This window comes from Haliaeetus leucocephalus, unplaced genomic scaffold (genome assembly GCF_000737465.1).
Source record: "Haliaeetus leucocephalus isolate CR32 unplaced genomic scaffold, Haliaeetus_leucocephalus-4.0 Scaffold317, whole genome shotgun sequence".
NCBI classification, from domain to species: domain Eukaryota; kingdom Metazoa; phylum Chordata; class Aves; order Accipitriformes; family Accipitridae; genus Haliaeetus; species Haliaeetus leucocephalus.
In genome coordinates this window covers 5,560,694-5,581,176 of record NW_010972753.1, presented here as the reverse complement: position 1 = coordinate 5,581,176, position 20,483 = coordinate 5,560,694, and the positions used below count along the sequence as shown (strand labels likewise).

General features: G+C 37.0%; 1 protein-coding gene across 4 annotated transcripts in view; it reads left to right on the top strand.

The window, feature by feature from the left end:
• Positions 1-20,483, top strand: part of DMD (dystrophin) — a 1,006,632-nt gene that overhangs the window by 888,493 nt on the left and 97,656 nt on the right. For all 4 annotated transcript variants that reach the window (XM_010571327.1, XM_010571330.1, XM_010571329.1 and 1 more), the window contains one exon: positions 3,703-3,763. In XM_010571327.1, the coding sequence (XP_010569629.1) occupies positions 3,703-3,763 (61 nt within the window). The remainder of the gene's footprint in view (positions 1-3,702; positions 3,764-20,483) is intronic.

Below are 20,483 nucleotides of genomic sequence, written 5' to 3'. Positions count from 1 at the left end.
TTAAAATACTGCTGAAGTTCAGAGAGCCAGCATGCTGCCGTTTCATTATACATTCTGCAAACAAATAAGGATGTAGGCCTACCGTCAAGAACCATGTTCACTCAAGCTGAATAGGCAAAGCAAGTCTCAGATGTTAGCACACCAACAGAAGGAAATGAAACTCCCAAATTAGGTAACCGTTAAAATGTATATCAATGCAAGTAAAGCACAGAGAAATTTAAATGCACTCTTAAAATACCCCATATTTTGTTGCAGTATTTAATTTCAGCCAACAGCATTGCAAGTAGCTGGGTGTATGGTAATGAGTTCTTATGCTGTGCAAGGTAGAACAATAAAACACTTTTGAATTACGCTTAGCAAACAGGAAAACGTCTGCTTCTTGAGTGCTGTAGCACACAGGGATACTAGAGTGTCATATATTAAAAAAAAGTCTTTGCTAGCAAGAGTTTTAGATGGACTACTAAAATGGTCTTAACCAGGAATTAAATATATATGTCCATTACCTGCACTAGCTTTGTAATGGGCAGTAAACTCGCACTGGTAACCAGAGATAAGAAACAGCTGTTCTCAGCTTCTGGGCTTCTGCCAAAAATGAAATGATTATTCTCTTAGCATAGCTATAAAAAGTACCATGTATTTTGTCAACTCAAATTTATGCAAGGCTAGAATCATCCAGGAAACCAAAAGTGTATTATAGACAGCTTCACAGCAATCTCTTGAAGGAACACTAAATCCAATTATGCAGAACATCACAGAATTGTTTGTTATTCCTAAAGCACTTAGTTCTCATGAAAGCAAAGTATTTGTTCCTCTTCTTCTAATGTATCAAGAACACTATCGTCTGTAAGATTCTGCGATAATAAGTTATGACTGCAAAGCTCTTACCCAGATTAATTCAAAAGCAACAGAAGAAATACACCTTCCAAAAAATACACAGCAATCTATTCTGTCCTTTAGGTATTGAATTAAAAACAAATCTTGAAGTGGAAAACTGTAGCTTGGTCGTGTTCCCATTGGGAATATTAATGATTGTTTGGGAGAGAAATACTAAGAAAGTAAATTTTTAGTTAATACTGAAGGGTATTTTATTTTCAAAAATTATAACTTAGTATAATCCTATTTGAATTAGTCCTCAGGTAATTCCCATGGGTAAGAAACCTTACCATTGTCACTGAGTAGGAATATTAAAACGATTTGAGGGACCACATATTAACACACAGGTTAGTATTACTGAATAAAAACATACAAAGAAACCACCAAGTAATTGATAGTGTAAAATGAAATTGTAATCTATGTCTAACTCCTTGGCTTCAGTTTCCGACCCCCTTCCAGACGATAGAGAATATTGGATCAGTCATCAAAATTACATTTACAGCAGTTTATGTTCTCGCCAGTAGAAAGAATAATTAAGCATCATGGTTAAGAGTTTCCTATGAACCTAAAAATAGGGTTAAAAGTAGGACACGGTCCCTTATTTTAAGGTAGTTAAACATCAAAACAGTACGTGATATTCTGTTTTTAATACTTCTTGCATTCCTATAAATTATGTAACAGATTGTATCTTTACATCATTTGAGGCTGGAGCAGTACACAGAAACTGAGAAGCTGCGTGCATCTTACAGCTGCAGCTCGCGCTACCGAAAAAAGCAGCTTAATGAACGGCAGCCTTAGCCTTCAGCCCTTCAGCTACGCAGTCTACAAACATCAAACAAAACAGCAGTCCCTGTCCCAAGAAAGAGTATTTGATCATATTTAACTTCTGTGGATGTTTGAGTATTTGTATTTGAAAATGCACACAGTTCTGTGCTCTTGTGCGTGTGGGTTGTGCTACAGGCTTCAGTGGCAGTGCAGCTATTTTTCCATGAGATCTAACACTGTAATTCAAATTCTGTGCTTCTTGCACACTTTGAGAGTTACCTGTTTTCACGGTTCAGACCTTTGAAATAAAATTTCACCTTTCTTTAAAGACTGCAAAACTGCGTAAGTAATAGGAAAGCAATACACTCAGCTTAGCTACAGATGGTTAGCTGGGGGTTGAAGACAACAGCAGGACCTACAGAGATGCTGTGATAAGCTTTTCCTAAGTCCTTGGCCACCAGCAATCTAAAACAGGATTATCACATTCATATTTCTTCTGAACGTATTTCTCCCTTTCCCTAGCTTCTCAGCATTGTCTATAACGTATGTGAAACCCACTGTCCCACTCCCCAGCCTGTACCCCGTTCCCGGTTGCTTTTCCTTCTCCTTTTCAGACCAGCTAGAATGGCTCCAGCTTCCTCCACAGCCACTATCTGGGTTCTCTCTCCTCTGTGCTGTCCCTAGCCTCCTTCCAGCCCTTCTTCACAACTCATGTGCATGCGACTCTAACAAAACAGCAAGACTTCCCCATAAAGCCATTTTTATAAGCACGTTTCATCTCTTTCCTCCAACTCTTGTCCGCATTCCAGTCCGTGGGCGAGAGAGGTGCAACATATTTCATTCTGCAGACTGACTTCTGGGAATCTGGTTAACAATTCTGGTACAAAATAAACGAAATGTGCATATTGGTCATTTTTATTTGTATGGATTGTGATTTGTTGACTTTGTTAAAGCACCTGCACCTTGGGAGTGGCGTTTTTAAAGTATCTATTTGGAACAAGAGAGGGAAAGAACATACTGGGAGCCAAATGATCAAGGAGCTAATTACTAGTTGTCTTGGTAACAATTATTTTCCTTTGTGAACAGCAGGGGTCACTAAAAAGAAGGGTTACACCGGGTGAAGCAAACAGGCTTTGTTTTCCCCCCACTGGATTACTTTTCATATATTTTCTTTTTAATCACTATATTAAAAAAGAAAATTCTTGGTCCTACTGGTTTTGACAGATAATAAATTCTTTAAAAAATTACCTTTCTGATTATGGCCTAAACCATAAGTTATCTCTGCCTCTAAGAAAATATAATTTACAATTGTTTTGCCAACAATGAGTTTTATAAAAGACTTTGTGACAAAATATTTTCGTTATATTGTAAATTGATGTTGACATTTAACACTGTGATAGCCAAGAGTGAGTAATATCATTTCGTCTCTATTTCTTGTGATCACACTGTCATTTTCTCCAGCATTTGCTGTTATTGGTCGTCAGTAAGATACAATTAGTAATGTGGAGACATAAAAATAAAACTGTTTTCCATTTAGAACAAGTAAATAAGAGAATAAACAAAATATGTAGATGGACTCTCAGTGTAACTTCACTCAACATAAAATGTAAATAAGCACGTAATTCTGTTCCTAGAAGGATGGAAAGCGCTGACCACACAAGGAAAGAAATTGAAGAAAACCCAGTTAAACATGTTAGCAGGAGGAACCCTGTGAAAGAACACGCCAGGAAGATAGGTTACTTGCTCTGCTTCATAGCTGTTCTGGAAGCTTACTAGTCAAGGAGGTTTTTTTGTATTTATCTTTGCAGCTGAATGAGTTCAATTTCTCTCAGATTAGGACAGAAATTTCAGAACAGCAGGTTAATCCTTCCTGCCTTCACGGGCAACTGAGCAAACAGACCTCTATCAGCATGGCCGAGTGTAAAATTGTAATTCTAGAGATTAACGTTGTCTTTCCTGTTTGCTTTGAACTTGACCTCCATGTTTCTCTTCTAGGTATGTTTGTATGTATGAATGTATGTGTGCAGTTATTTATTTATGTGTTTGTTTGTTTGTTGTTAACAGCTTCTGTCCAAGGCCCCTGGGAGAGGGCAATCTCACCAAACAAAGTGCCGTATTATATCAAGTGAGTATAAATAGTAATTCATTCCAGCTATTTACATTTGTCATTTAAGAGGATAGTTAGTAATTTTCTTAGATTACCGCGAACCGTTCCTATGGTGTCTAAATGGGAAGAACAAGAAGGAGTGAATTGTGCACTAAATTCCACAGAGGTGTGCTTGTTATTTAAAAACACATTAGGATGCACTGATTTGTAAGTCGTTTGGGTTTATGCTACCGTAAATCACCTGCAAACTAAGTAAAGCTTTGGGGTATCTGGATTTTAGTTTAATTTGTACCATTGCCCACTGAAGAGTACGTATGGCAGGTTTTGCAAAACCAAAAAAAACATTCCAAATTGCAGTTGTGAATGTGATGCACTGTTTTTTTAACCTAGCAATGCGTATACTTTATACTATGAATTCCTTTAGGGACAGTACTTGGTAAAGTCTGTAGCTGAGGAATGACAAGGGACAAATTTGTCCCTATGGACTATTCTTTTTGAGTTTAGTTCCCAAATTAATCTAGTTTGCTTTGAGATGTGTATGCATAACAGATGAGAAGAAAATTTAAAAAATCCACAATTTGGAAACACCTGCTTCTAGTGCTCTAGACAGAGCCACTACATGGTAAATAAGAAAGAAGTTTTAATACTTTTTTGATCTCTTTTTATCTCTTTATTATCTGTAACATGTGCCATGAACTACATATACATAAGTTCTGAAGGAAACAGGTAATGTAATACCTGTGATAAAGACTAGTGCAAGTAACTGACACATGGGTGTTGTTTAATACACACATTCACATGTTCCTCCTTATATTCCCAAAAAACTTTGCAAACTGAACTAGTGTCACTGAAGCCATCTGGTCGCAGATGGCTCTTGCAGTGGCACTTCAGTTGCAACTTTCACAAGGTGAACTGCTACAGCAGCTTCAGAACAAGCGTTTGTGTTACACGTGAAGAAAACTAAGTCTGTAGTGCAATTCAGAGGTATGGTTACACCTGGCTAAGTTGCTTTTCTGTTGAATTAAATCTGTAATTTTTCCGATGTTTGTATTTGGCTATGAAAAATGAAACACTCGGAAGGAAGCTGGAAAGCTCTGTCAAGGAGGAGGGGCATCTACAGGAGACAAATGCTGGAAAGCAAGTCAATGCTCTGGTGTGTAGGAGTCAGTTTATGGCATGACTATGAATGAAGGAAAAGATCCTCCTTTTCTCTTTCCCATGGCATGACTCGCCATTATGGGGAGAGGTGCCTTGGCAATTCTTAATGTAGGCGCAAAACGCATTTCACGCTGTGCTTCCCACCCCTCTCTGTGCTACTCACGTCCAGCAGCCGTGGGAAACTGTTGACTATTTGTGCTAAAACGGTTAGTGGTGCTCTTCCTTATTTCTTACTAGATTTTAGATTTCTGTTCTAGGCCATTTACAAATTCAAAGGAATACAGTTGATTTATTTTGTTCACTTTAGAAAATATCTTAATAGCCATAAAGAGTTGTAGCATTACTCATTTAATTAAAGTTTAAATTCAGCCACATCTTGTCTAGAAAAACTTGCTGTCCTTGAGATGTAAAACAAACCGGTCAAGTTTTAATGAGTCTTAGTGAGCTGTTACATCTACTCCCTTCTCCAGCTGTCCTCAGTCGTTTTTCTTTTCATTAATTCTCATCCTTCACATTTCATATTTACACACAACTAAATTGTTTTCTGTACGATTTTAGCTTTTTAACTTAGCTTATTCTTTCTTTAATCTTTGATGTATTACTTTTCTATCAGTTCTTACTTCTCTAAAAGAGCTTTCATGAAGACTAAGCAGCTACAGGTAGCGTTCTCTTCATGTTTACATAATTTTCTTTCTGTCATCGGTGTAGAATATTGGTGCTAGCCCCCTTCGTTAACCAGATTTCCTACACGTTTTAACATTTTTCATTTTTCTGTTTTTTCCGTGGTGCTTAACTGGTTTATCTCATCATTTTCACATTTGCAATGACATAGCATTTGATAAATCCATAAATCAGGCGGTACTTAGTGCTAAATCTTCAGCAGTGATGTTTACTTACTGCTAGGTATCTTCAAGCCTTGTGATTTTCCTGGTTAAAATTTCCTTTTTATACAGTTGATTAATCTGTAGCAACTAGCTGCCTCTAAAGCTATCACTTCAATAACTCTTTCTTGAGATTATTCACGCCAGCATTTTTTTTTTTTTTCAAATTGTATTGGTGTAGGCATCATTGCCATGGAAAATATAATTATCAACAGTGTACAACCTGTTTCAGCTATTCCCAGTCTCTGCCATTTTGTAGTTTCTTGGTCTATTGTCAGCCTCATGAAAATTATAGTCTAAAGGCCTTGCACCAGCTGCTGCATTCAGGTGGATTTCCTTCCACCCTTGTATGTGCTTCCTTCCTCATGGAGATGACGAGCTAGGCCAACAGTCCAGCCCCACCTCTCTCTTCCCTAGCGAACTGGGGAAATCAAATTTTTGTGTTCCGGGACAACAAAAGTATCTCGGCTTCCCAAGCAGCAAGTGGACGTTGCTGCCTGGGTACTGAGCACTTGCCCAGCACAAGGTGCTACTGAGTTAAAACAATTCCATTTTGCCTCTGCATTAAAACACGTAAAGTTGCTCAAAAACACATTTTATCCAACCCTTTTCTTTTTTATCTTTTTTTTTTCCCCTTGATATATCCTTCTGTCTGATACAGGATTTAAAGATTTTATTAGATTAAAAAAGGAGAGGAATATAAAAAAATAGTTTAAGCAGTCCTGTTCTTTGAAGACCTTGATCCTACTCTTACTGGAGTGCAACCCAGAAAAATGGGAAGGCAAAAGCAGGCACAGGCATGTCTGTACTCTTTAATAATGTTTTAGGTATTCATTAAAATTTCTAAATTTAAGTTTTTAGGAGACAAAACAGGCAATTACTATACCTCAGAAATCTGAAAAGCAAATGGAAAAAATGCACAGCACAAAGACTACTGAATACCAAAAGATAAAAAAAAGTCTCAAATTCTAAAAAAGACAGATAATGAAGGTAGGGAGGCTGCAGATTTTAACGTCGTAATTCAGGTTAGATCACATCTTAGCAGAGTTTACCCCACGATGAAAGGGATCTCATGCGTGCATGCATACGCATGCACATTCTTATCTTCCAATCAAACAGGTAGAGGAGCTGCTCCAAAACAGTCATAGATAGCAAAATCAAATGTCTACCTTGGCTTTTGAAACACCAGAAGAAGCATTCGGTCATGCTGCACAACCCAGTTCCTCTTCAGCATCCGTCCTTGCGGGGCAGGAGGGGACATGAAGCAGCTATATTCTGAATTACGTTTGCATCGCTCTTGTGTGTGGCTTGTCCTGTGCTCAGCAAACGTGTCCATTACACAGTGCTAGGAGATCTCGGTTGCTTTGGAGTAAGGAGGAGGAGTTGGGTTGAAGTCTGCAACATACTTTTGCTCTAAAAAAAAAAATTCAGTAGTCCTGCCATCGTGATGTGTTGAAATTCAGTATGTGTGACTTCTATATTTTTACTAAGTTTTGACATTATTCTTCCTCTGTATAACTGACTTGCCAGTTAATAGTGTCTGTCTTCTTACCCTCTTGCTGTGCCCATTCTTTTGAAGGATTTAAAATGCTTCTGCAAAAATACAGTAGTCTTTCATCTCAGTACTTCCCACAAAGGAAGCCTTCCAAGTTATTTCCCAGCCAAGCTTATTTTCTTATACAGATTATAGCAGTTCACTGAACTTTGTCCTGCTGAGGACAAAGCTGGATTCTCAGAAGCACAGATTTCACTCCTTCAGAAGATCCATATGAGCCTATCTATATAAATTAGCTATGCAGTGAGCTAACTCCGAGGACTACGCATCTCTACTTGCTTACTCTCTTCCACGTTGTAGTTTCCTATCGGAGTAGTTGACTTGGCATTAAATGCATCAGCTTGTGACATACATTTTTGTTAGTTTTAGATCCTGCAGTTCTTCCATATTTCACACTGGAGATCTAGCGGTCCAGTTTCTATAAAGATACTTCTTTGTTGCTTAATTTTTAATCTCTCTTTTAATTGTTGTTTAACCATGCAGAATTTCAACACAGAAAAAAGCTAAGAGCTCTGAGTTTTCATTGTGAAAGCAAACAGATTGAAGCCATGATTCTTTTACTTTTGTTCAACTTAGAGACTGGATAAATGAATCTATCTGAATTAAATTTTACTGAGATAAAATAAAGCAAAGAGTTGCTGTTCTGGTAAAATCACTTGGGTTAATTGTTTCTTTTGCAGAATGTAGATAAGTACAAGACACAAAAGCAAGTAGGAAGTATCTGTCAGACAGAGCAGAGAGACATGGAGAACCATAAATAAATAATGTATGATTATGTATATGTAGTGAGTGAAGCTGTGAGCGAGCTATGAGAACCATGTGTATGGCTGACAGTTAACCTATCCACCAAGTACCAAGAAGGTATTATTTTGGCTTCTTAAAAGCACAGCTATTATGATCTTTTCCTGTCTTTCAGTTCTGAACTCTCTATATGAAAATTGAAACTATTGTGAAGGAAAGAAAAAGTATAATACTTTCCAGTCTGCCTTTATGTGATGTAAATTATCATGCTGTCTAGCATAAAAACCTAAATGAAATATCTGATATTTCTTAGAGGGTTGTCCAAGTGCAGAGTTTTTCTTTGTCATTTATAGGGCTGTGAAGCCTTGGTTCCAAAACTTGTCACGAAAATTTAAACTCAGAGTGTAAATAAATGAGAAATCTTGAGCCTTTAACTACCTTTAAAATGAAAGCGGAGGTTATAAACAGATGTGTTCCCGCTGACTGAGCAAGAGCACTTCAGGAAGATACCGTGGGTCTGCTCTTCGTTACCATCTGTCAGCAGGGAGTTACTGCCCTCACATGCGAAGCAACTGAAGGGGATTTAATTTGTTTTGAAATGAATTATAAGTACTCAGCAGCAATTTTATCCTATCCTAGCTGGTGCAGGGGCTGCGGGCAGGGCTGTAGCCTCTCGTTAAGGGCAGTAATTGATGGAAACCATGTGTTTTCCTACCAAAGCCGCGTGGAAGGTAGGGCCTGCTGCGGAGGGCAGAGAGCAGCTTCCTCGGGCGCTTACCCAACGCTTACAGGACTTGGTCCTCTTGATGCGACAGTGCTCATATTTAAGTGGATAGTAAATTTCTTAAGCTTTGTCGTCAAATTCGGTCAGGACTAATTTTCACAAAGCGCGTATGGTGTTAAGCGTTACAGAGAGGTTAAATAGCGCAGGGGTAATTTTTGTGCAGGTTAAATCTTAAAAGGCGTTATGCAGGTAATGAGCTGGGTGAGAGAATTTTATGTGGAATCTGGCTTTCCTATTTTCCTAATTAAAAGGAACGTATCAACGTTTTAAACCCATTAAATCCAGCTACTCGCTGTTTTCCACCTCTAGGGCTAGGAGAGTAATAAATGAACTATTTTTATAGGCAGTAATGTGAAAAGTAAACTTTTGATACTGTACGAGGAGTTCACATCTTTATAGAGTAATAGAATATAATTACATAACCTTAAATATTTTACTTTTATTGTCGCTGAAATTGTTATATTTATTGTAAGCTGGATGTGATTTTTTGCTTGAATTTGACTTTTTACTTCATTTCTATTTGCTCCATTTTACTTCAGCGGTTAAATGTAGCCTGACTACTTTTAACAACTGAAGTAAATTAATAAAAAATTAACATAGCCAATATAATTTTTACAGAGTTGAATGACATCTATACAATATGGTCCTATTTTATAGAGTATATGCCAGATTCTCCATAAAAAAGTAGATTTTACAGCTGCTCCTGATAGCTAAAATGTAATGCCATATACTTCAAGCCCATGTTTTAAACATTGTGTGCTTAATGAGCAGGATTCAAAAATAGGAATTATGTTTGATTTCCACTGGAATGCTTTGAACTTGAAAAGATTAGACACATTAAGGGAAAAAAATAGAAAGATTTGCCTGTCAGACTTTTCTTTTTTTAAAGATCAATTACATCCTTAATTTAGATGACAGACAAAGGGAAGACAGCTTCTGACAACTGTCCAAAGAAATCTTCAAGGAAATGGGGAACAATATCTCAGATTTTTTACATATTCTTGTTACACCAAGAAGTCTCATAATTCCTTTGTTTCCTCCGAAGATTGAGAGCTTCTCCAAAGCAGAACTTGCCACATCCACTGTCTGCATTGCCCTTGGTTCAGCATTTCTTCTGATGCAGCCAGCTCAAACTATTTCCCCATTCCATATGAGAAAAATTTCATCTATATAATAAGAGAGTCAGCATTAAATTGATCCCTCTTCACCTACTGTGCCTTTTTTGTCTTCTTTATGATCTTATCAGTCTAATACAAGGCAAGACTGTAACATTTGTGTGTTTTAAGAAATGTTTCAGTACCAGCAGAAAAAGTAGTGGATATGGACACGTACAATTTACATTACCAGCTCTATTTGCTATGGATGCACAGACCTTGGTAGACTGTGTAATGCTCTCATCTTGGCATCTAGGGCAATGCAACAATCACGGGCAGACTGAGAATGCAGTAATCGGACATATCAGCTGGGCTCCTTCTGTTTCTCTAAGTGGCCTGGCTGTCAGGGCAAGGTCAGATTTTTTCCCGGATTGACTTTTTTTCCAAAATGAACTCACTGAAGCTGCTGAATCTCCCTTGCATTTGTTCTTTCTCTGACCTTCTAAGATGCCAGTTCTCCTACAGACTGTAATAAGTTCCTGTTTTTCAGAATATTCTCCACCTGTCTTGACACATTTCTTGTCCTGAGAGATTTGTTTAGTCTTTACTTACTGAATCATGACTATGGATTATTTGACCCATTTTTCTCCTTATCGAATCCCTTACAATGATTTCTTTTTTTTTTTTTTCTTGTCAGATAATAGCTGAAATCAGTTCTGTGTTGTACATCAGTTCTGTGATATCCTTATCTTTAGACCTTCAAGCCTGAGAACTAATTTGTGTATATATTATGCTTAGGGGCTATAGTTTCTAAGGGAAACATAAAATGAATTAACTGAGAACTGTGTGAATGTCAGTAAGGTTGCAGTTAGACTTAAGTAAAGATTCTAACCAATAGGTTAGGAATGATCAATTCATCTATATTCATTTTTCTTACTTCTCATTTTCTGATTTAAAAGTTGAACTTTATCAGATAAATTACAATTTCAAACATGATCTAGAGGTTTGGCAGCCTCTTGCATGCTACATATTTGCTTTGAATTTCAAGTATTCATCAGATAAATTTTTATATTGGGAAATCTATGGCTAGATAATTCAAGAAAAACAAACCATAAAAAAAAATGCATCACATCTCTGAATGAACTGCTTTTCTTACAAGTAGTTTTGATGAGACAAGCATTCACGTTTTTTCCGTGGCAACTGAGCTCAGAAAATGAGATTACAGTACAACACAACAGAGAGTCACTATCAAGTAGCGCTCTTTGTATAACCAGCCTAGCACAGTCACCAAATGGTGTCTACGTCTACTGAGTAGAGTAGTCAGTAGAGGTCCAACTTTGCTACCTAATACCTACTCATTTTGTATGTCTAGGTCCTCCCTTCTTTTTTCCAGCAGGGGCAAAATTTGTTTGCGTAAATGCTGTATGTAAGTGTTAGGTTGGGAGTTTGAGGGGGGCACAAACTCACCTAATACAGCACTAAATTCCTAATAATGCAGGTTGCTGTAAATATGTGTAAAGTTTTTGGTTCGAGTTTTATTCTTCATTTCTATACTTCACACTTTATGATGTGAACTTACATGCTATGATGTTAATGAAATTGTGTGGTAAATTAATGGAGAGGGGATTAACATTCGCGTTTGAATTTTCATGCAATAGATAAAGGTTGTAAAAAAATCTAAATATCTAAACCTGTGCTATTTCAGTCTCATTTATGTATTTCGTATTATCTAGACATTTTCTAGAAAACTTTCTATTCTTTTAACATTTAAGTAGAAAAAAGGGCTTTAGATATCTAGCTAGTAAATAGCTCAGATTGCCTTTTGAATTTCAAGATGTACCTCTCTGCTGTTTTTCTTTTCAAGATGCTTTTTCTGTTCGCTACTGCAGAGCTAATATAGGAGTAGAGGAGCAAAGATACATTGTTTCGTGCCTCATTTTTAACAAAATTAACTCCATTTTTTTTGCTTAAAAGCTGTATTGTTGGAGAAAATGTTGTAAAACTTAACAGTTGAGGGTTATGATATCCTGCATGAAGCATACTAAGAAAAATTGCTAGAGAGAGGTTATAGGCATGGAGTTAAAATTTAAAGGGCTAGCTAGAAAACTAATGTGTTTGACTCTGGAACACATGACTTCATACAAACATCTCAACTATATCACCAACATGAAACACCATGTTAAGATTTTTATCACAGCCCAAAGCATTTCTAGTTGAGACATGGATGTAATACTTTGTTCATAATTAGGAGACACCTTTGCAGCAGGAAATATCCCATAAACATCTCAAGGAGATGGGAGTTAAGAGTATATGGTCATACAAATTTATTGGTTTTGTTCCAGTATTTTAGCTGTTGTGACCTGAAAATGTGGAATAAACAAATATGAGGAAGACAAATAAAAAGTAAGATATTAAATTTCAATTGAATAAAAATACTGAAATACTAAAAGACATTTTGTTTCCAAGAAGTATTTTCCAATCCACCATCTGCTATCCCAGAGGTTCTATAAACAAACTGATATACATTTTAACATTGTAAAGAATGTGACAAAAAGCTAATGGATTCTACTGCATACTGAAACACAGAAAAGCTGCACCTTCATTAGAAAATCAGAAGCTGCATATGTCTTCCCAGATCAGTGATTTTTATCTACTATTTAATCTTCAATTTTATTCTGCTTAATTGCATTTAGGACTTCATCAATGGCAACGTTGTTGGCTGACCTTACCTACGCTCTTTTTGGAAAACGTGGAAAAAGTTAAAGCAATTGCAAATACTGCTAGATACTAGCAACAACAGCAGCAGCAGTAGTAAACAGATTATAGTCACAGAGAAGACTGTAAATACCCCTAAGGAAATCTGTGTATAATTTAGTTTCAGATATAACCGTAGAGATAATAGCAATATGAAGTAAACTCATAGGCGAATCTTCCCTCAACTCCTCAACTCAAACTTCACTTGAAGGTTTAAAAATGCAAATTTGATAGGAATCTTAAGGTTAAAATAATGCATTATATGCACATATATGTAGTCTACTACCACTGGGACTACCTCTGCCCAAACAGTTAAGGAACAATTTTAAAAGTATTTAAAGCAAAATTCCTATCAGTGAGGGTTTTTTAACCATGTTTGCTGAGAATCCCTGGAATCTCTAAATCATGTACTGACTTTGATAAACGTGATTAAACAGCTAAACTTAGAAAAGTTCTGAAGTAAACAAGCCTACATTTTTATGATAGGTTTTCTTACATCTTGATTACAGTTTTGCATGTCATTAATTTGCATTTCATTTAGTTTTGTGTTTAAAAGCATCCTCTACTTCCATTTTATCACCAGCTCCAGTCATTCTGCAGTTGCCAGTTTTACTGAGCAAATTTCATTAGTACATGAGAAGTTCTAATGTGAAATGTTTTTCTGTATATTTATCAGCTTTTAGCTATAGCAGTGATGTTCAATTATTTTTATTGCTGTGTTTTGCTGAATCTTGACTATAAAAAAGTAGTCATTGAATATTAAAAGTTTGCTTTCACGACACAATGTTGATATTCAATGTGTCTTTTGTAAGACATGCTAGTTCAAGTTCATTAAAAAATCATTCTGAAATTAAGCCATTTAAAACATAAAACTGAACTCTGTAGCTGAATAATCATTCGGAGATATTCACCAACCCAAACCTATAGGATTGTGGATATTTTTTTAAATATAAACCTCACAATGATAGTTTCAGTAGGTATAGAGAGCTTGCATTTATAATTTGAAAATTACTGTATATTTTGTGAAAAGAAACCCCATTATTTTCATAATTGCCTTTGATGTGAAGCACAAAAGAAAAGCTGGCTCTAAGTGACAGCCATATTCAGTACTTTCAGAGATGACTGAAAAGCACATTAGACAGCTCTGAATTTTGTTGTTTCTAGATGATATCTTTGTCTTGAAGTATTCCGAAACTAAACTTACACCAACCTACCCACCTGAATCTTCAATTTTAATGTGTTTGGGGTTTTTTTTGTGTGAACACTATTTAGAAATTAGCCAAAAAAAGAGAAGGAATAGTCAATGAATGACAGGCCATATGGTCTGTTCATGACAAAGGAAAACGTATTTGTCGAGCTGATGCTGTACTGATGTGCAGCAGTAAAAACTCAAAGCAAAGGGCTTGTCACAGTGAGGGAAATAGGGTTTAAAGACATTGTTTGTTAGAAGGAGAAAATTCCCATTTGAAACAAGTTTCCTTTGAGGTCATAGCAAGTTTCTTGATCAGTTACAGATAATATATTTCAAAACAAGAAATTGGACGAATGACACTTAGAACATCAAATAGCTGGATGTTCGAGAACAAGTCTTATTTGCTTAACTTCTTCAGTCCCTTAGACATCAAGAGCATATCAAAATGATGTGTTTAAGACTTTACATTTCTAGTGATGTATTTTCTTTGAAGCTTATCTGCTAGTTCTTTACTTACATAGGATTCTTTTTCTTCAGGACTGTCCTTGATAAAACAAAACAAATCTCTCCTCTGACACTTTGGTATCCAGAACATTGCACTCCTTTTTCCTGGAATTTGCGTCTGTTTCCAGTCCATGTTTTTTTCCTGCCCAGTCTTTTCTAGCTTCTGTACCCTTTTCTCACTAAAACAGCTCTTAATAAGGTCAGTAACAATTTCCTGTCGTCCAGCTCCAAGAATCTTTTCAGTGTTCACATTCTTCTAGGTCATTCCACCACTTTCAACAAACCATATTCCTGCTGTCCATTCTTGTCTTCTCTTGGCTTGTTGTCAGGCTTTGCCTTGTAATAATTTACGACTCGCTTTTTCTGCACCTTCCCCTCGCTTTCTAATGATCTCTTTGCAGAGCCAGTCCTCCCACTGGTGACACACTGCCTCCAGCCCATCACCCTCTTTATCCGACTTTCTCTTAGCACTGCTTTTAGTCTTCAGTCCCTGGGCGTATCCTAATAGCAACCCCAGGACCTCTCCTTTCAGAGTTTTGTTTCATTTAGTTGTGCTGATGACTTCTAAATGCAACTTGTTAATTACAATTTCTTTCCTGTTTTCTTTATAGAGCCCCCCATTAGATGGTTATTAAGTCCCAAGCTCAAAAAGAGCAAAACAGATGTTTTCTTTCAAACCTCAGTATTTCTCTGTTGACATGTCCACTATTTCACACAATGTTTTGCTGCCTCTGTTAGCTATCCTTTCAGTCTCTTTATGCCTACTTACATATATAGTGTTGCTTACCCTTAAAATAGTCTATCTCCTTTTCCTGCACCAATCGAGTACATTTTTTCCTTCTGATTTCTGCTTAAAATTGTCATCATCTTCTGAAAGATTTTTACTTAGTACTCAGTCACTCTGATTGGCAGCAATCTAACTCAGTCTCAGCCATTACTTGCTCATTAAAAGATGCTGTGTTCACTGTATTGCCAATACTCACAAAATGAATTATAATAGCCCAGAGTATTTTGTTGCATGAATGACAAATTATGTGAGAAGAACTTAGACATTATTTGTGGCACTGTTGCTCTATCACCTAACTTCAGAGTACATTTTGCAGGATCTTTATTGCTTGGTTACTTACCACTGTATCAGTTTTACTGTACCTCTGCACAAAAGGCAAATACGTTTCACATTCTACCTGTTCATGTGGATTAACAGAGATATTAAAAACAACAAAAATACTCCTTTCTTATCCAGGTGTCTGACCTGTCTTGAAGAATACTGAGGTGATCTAGATCCCACAGAAGTCCCCATGCCAGCAGGCTCCATTAACTTAAACTCCTTCAAACTCTTTCTCCATCAGTGCTGGCAGGGGCCGATGTTGCTGGAAATACCGCTTTCTTGTACGGGAAGCCTGGAGACTGAACCATAAAAAGCTAATTGTCTTGGTAATGAGGTTTAGTAACAATTTTCTGGGAGATGGTTATCTCGCATCCTTTTCTCTATTTCAGATAAATTCCACTGATTCCATAAATTCTAAACCTTTGTAGCCTCACGATATTGGGAAGCCACCTAACTTAGTTTACAGTGGCAGTTTGTTAACAGGCATCAGCTCCCCATTTGTTAAATGCTGTTTGCTTTTGGCTCCCTCTGAATTCCAACTAGTTGCTAAAGTTTTTCCTGCTGAGTGGAAGAAGGTCTCTCTGTCCCTTCTTCTTCTGAAGTAATATACCATTGGGCAATGCACTGCAGAAATATGAATTAGTCCTGAGCCCATTGACTCTCACAAGTAACAAGCTGCCTCATGGTTGACCATCACAGTAGGTACAGCTGCATTCAGCAGTAGCACATAAGCATACTAGTATTTTCTGCAAAAATTATAATCAGTTGTTGACATTTGCATTTTCAACATAAAGCCCTGCTCTGAACACCCCTTTGATATGAGTAGTGGATGCTCACAGCAGGAGGTCTTTGATGAGAACGCTATTCAGTGGTCATCCAGTTACTCCTGCGTATACCAAGCAGCAAGAGGAAAACAAGTTCTGAGTAAATGCATGGCTAGCAAAAAACCTTACACTTAAAATCAGACTTGGCGGACACAACCAGTATCAGTCAAATCTATATTTTTTGCTGTATTTCCCTTTTGTACAATACAATGAAATTCCAGATATCTTGAGCGCAGATCTGTATGCAAGTACAGTAGCTTTCACAGTAGCTGACAAGTCAAGGGCAAAAGTGGCCAGGCCATTTTAAACCAGCGCCAAAGTATACCAATAGACTGGGAGTGGATTTCATACTAATGCTGCTGGAAGAAAGTTTGACTAGTTGTTAAACTGTAGCCTCTCATGAATGAGAATTTAGAAAAATGTTTTTGCAGCTATTCCTCTTCACACCAGTCGTGTTTCCAGTGATCTCGCACTGAAATAGTGCCGTAGCGTAAAGACAAATCAAGTTCTTCACCAATTCAGCTCTTCACAAAAGAAAAGGCAAGTTTCCTTTCTGTTAATAAAGCATGCAATACAATGGATCTCAACTCTAAATTAGGTTCTCTAAGCAGTACTACAATGGAGATATTTAATAATAACAATTAGTCTGAATAGTGTACTCTAGGCAGCTGCCTGTGATGCTTTTCATTGCAGTATGCTTTCCTCATTGCAGTCAGTGCTGCTGAAACGCCTTTAGCAACATAGCACCTACTTTATATGCTCAGATATTTCCCCAAAATTAGAAATGGTAGTTGCAACTTTTTCCCTTTCTCTTGAGAAATGTATGCTCCAGATTTGCACGGCCCTGGTGCATTACAAAAGAGATTACTACTGCTGTCTATGCTGGTTTTTTTCTAAACATCATCTACTTGGCCCAGAACTTGGCAATTAACTAGTCACAGCAATACCCCACCAACCCAAACCAGAATCATATCCTAGCACCCACTCAATTTCTTGTCCTCAACTTGTATTTTTTAATTCTTCAAAAAGACAAACTCTTATTTTCCAAATCCTAACTGGTTTTCTGAGCAGGTATGTCTCTGAAAAATATTTTTTTCCCGGCAGCGTTGGCACTTGCTTTTTCCCCATTACTGGAATTGGTGCTCATTTAGCATGGCTCAATCACAGTTCTAAGCTCTGCTGTACGTTTTCCTATACTGTCAGCCTTGGAAACTTCTTTATTCCACCTTGGTATTAAAAGGAGAGCCTGCTTTCAACTCCAAGTCAAGCTATGGTTGTATTATTCTAACGCTTCCTTTGGAAAAAAAAAAAAAAATAGAACAAAATCCTCATCAGTGGTAATTAATTTTGACAGTGTGGGCTTTGTAGCAATTCACAAACCTGTACTTTGTGCATCAGCATTCCTTATTATTCTAATTAAAGTGGAACATTGTGCCCTCGCCAGTCATTAATGGGTTTTCATTTTGTAAATGACATTTGCAAAAGTTAAAACGGGCAGTTCATATGAAGTCCACAGGCAAGAGCGTTAAAATTAGCATCACCATAGCAACAGTCTTCCATCATTAGTATTCAGGGCAACAGCAAATGTTTTGTTGTGCTTTTGTTTCCAAAAAAAGATTTTTCTTTACATGTCATTCATAAATAGAAAAGGCTCAAACCCATATATTTATGGTAAAATTATTAAATTCATTTGGATGTCACTGTTCTTGAATTTCCCCATTTTTTGAGGTATTTATTTTTCAGGACAGAGGCTGAATTTCATAATCTCTACAGCTGTGTATGTCTAACCTCCTGAGCGACATTTATTCATTGCCAGCCTGCTGCTCAACAGTACAGTTTTATACGAAGTCTGTCACTTCCAGTCAAGAATCTGTACCAAGTAACGGATTCTGCTGAGAATCTGTAAAAGATGCATGCACGGTGAAACATGGTCAGTCCCCCATTAAGTGGAGTGTGCATCTGCTCAATGCTAGTTTTGGTGTTTAAATGATGCTATTTATATATTCTTTTTTTCCCTCTCTCAGAAATTGAAATGTAAGTGCATACATCATTTCTAGTGAACCAATATTCAAATATCATCTTGTCTTGCACAGTTTAGAATTGGGGAGAGAAGAAAAGGGTCCTTCCCCTAAGGGAAACCAGGGTAGATTGTGAGTGTACTCCAATGCCCTCTATTGAAAGAGGTGATGTTGGCTACTTTTTTTCTGAAAGTTTAAAGAGGACATAATTGCCTGGAAGCATGTCTGGGAGCATGTTGCTGCAATATTTTGCAGTTCAAGAAACAGTTTTAGCACCACATCTCCTAAATGCACCCTGAGGCATCCTGTTTGCATACATCTTGTTCAAGCAGAAGCATGAAATCAATACATGAGAAACAATAGTTGTCTTCTAGAAACAAGTCTTTTGTGTGCAGACAGAGACAGGTTAAGAGAAGAAAAGCAAGGGGAAAGACATTAAGGAAAGTAGATGACGAGGGGGTGAGGTCAGCAGAAGGACTACTGTTTTAATTTGATATATTCTGGCTCGTTCAGTAACAAGCACAGAACAGAAGTAACTAAATGTTCTCTAGCATTATGTCTCTTGGTTTTAATCTGGCACAGGAAGGTTCCTTCTTTCCTCTTCACCTTCTTAAAATACTTCATTTTGCAGATTTTTGCAGAGAAGAGTCTTTAACAAGTAAACACACTTTAGTGCATTGTAAAAGCTGGGGGTATAATCCATTCCATGAAAGATATTCCTGTATTTTAATTAATGGGGCACATTTTCATACAGTGATTGCCTTGCTAGTACCTGCCCTTGTAGTATTGATTAATTTTTCACCTAGTGAGACCTGCAGAATTGGAAAACCCTTAAAAATGGTGAATACATATATACGTGAGGAAAATCACTCTCAGGTTAACTAAAAACTATCCGTAGCAGGTTGACATTTGATGCTTGGTGCTTGGAGGACTTTAACACAGAAGGGGATTGCTGTAACTCTGAGGTTCTGAAACATCTACATATATGCTCATTTGTTCAGCTACTTATTTTCTTTCTTTTACAGAAGCACCTTTTAGCTAGGTCAAGTTAATTTCTCCCCTGTGCTGGTTCACTCAACTTTTTTCCTTTTTTGCTGCTTGTCAGATGCTTTCTGGGAGATTCAGTATGCTAAAGCAGTTAATTTTCTCTCTTTTAGACTCCCATCCCCTACTGCAGTGAAGATACTTACTTAGTGAACTGTAATATTTTGCAGAATTTTGCCATTTGATCTTCATAGATAAATTCAGTGGTGAAGTGAACATTGTAAAAACTGAATAATTTTCACTGACTCTAGAATTGTCAACATTTAACTAAAAGTTTTTGTGCCTAACATTCTGTCTACGCAAGCTTCTTTGTAAATCTGAGTAAGTTCAATACTAGTTTCTTGCAATGTTAACTCTTGCAATCATCAAATAAGTAACCTACCTTTTTTAAAATCAACTTTGGAGATCTTTTAGATTATTAGCTCTTTAGAAGCATTGAACTGTAACATCATTAGAAGGATTTACCTAAATTGCAAAGGTTTTATAGCCTTGTTTGTTGTAATAGTGACAGGCAGAGAGGCTGTTTCTGGGGAGGATCAGTGACAGATTACTATTTTCCATTCCAGACTCCATTCATTCAGGGACAAACCCTTGAGCAGTGTTGTGGCAAACGAGAGGAAATTGCCAGTTTCTTATTTCTCAAAAATGGGTAAACGCTATGTTTCCCAAAATATATGTATGTATACTTTCTACTTATGCGTGTCCTTGAAAAAAGCTACTGAAGCTATTCTTCGTTAAAGATGTTCCTGCACTTGGTCTAGAAACACAGAAGGAGATGCACCTCTGTGAGTATGAATTTCAGATATGCTATACTAGTTGCAGATTTCCTTTCTAAACAGTGAACACTGGAAGCAGAAGTAAGCAGACAAAATATCCTCAACTGTCTGTTTCATATATTAATCTTCTTCAAAATCATCCCCAGTTTCAACCTATAGAAACCCTGGAGAGTGGAAATAAGCGGTCTGCAGCTGTTTTCCTGAGTGTAACAGACAATGTATTTTGTAGCTGGAAATGGCAATGATTACAGGAATAAAAAATAAGAAAAAAAGAGTGAGAACTACTAAACCTAAACTACATTTTT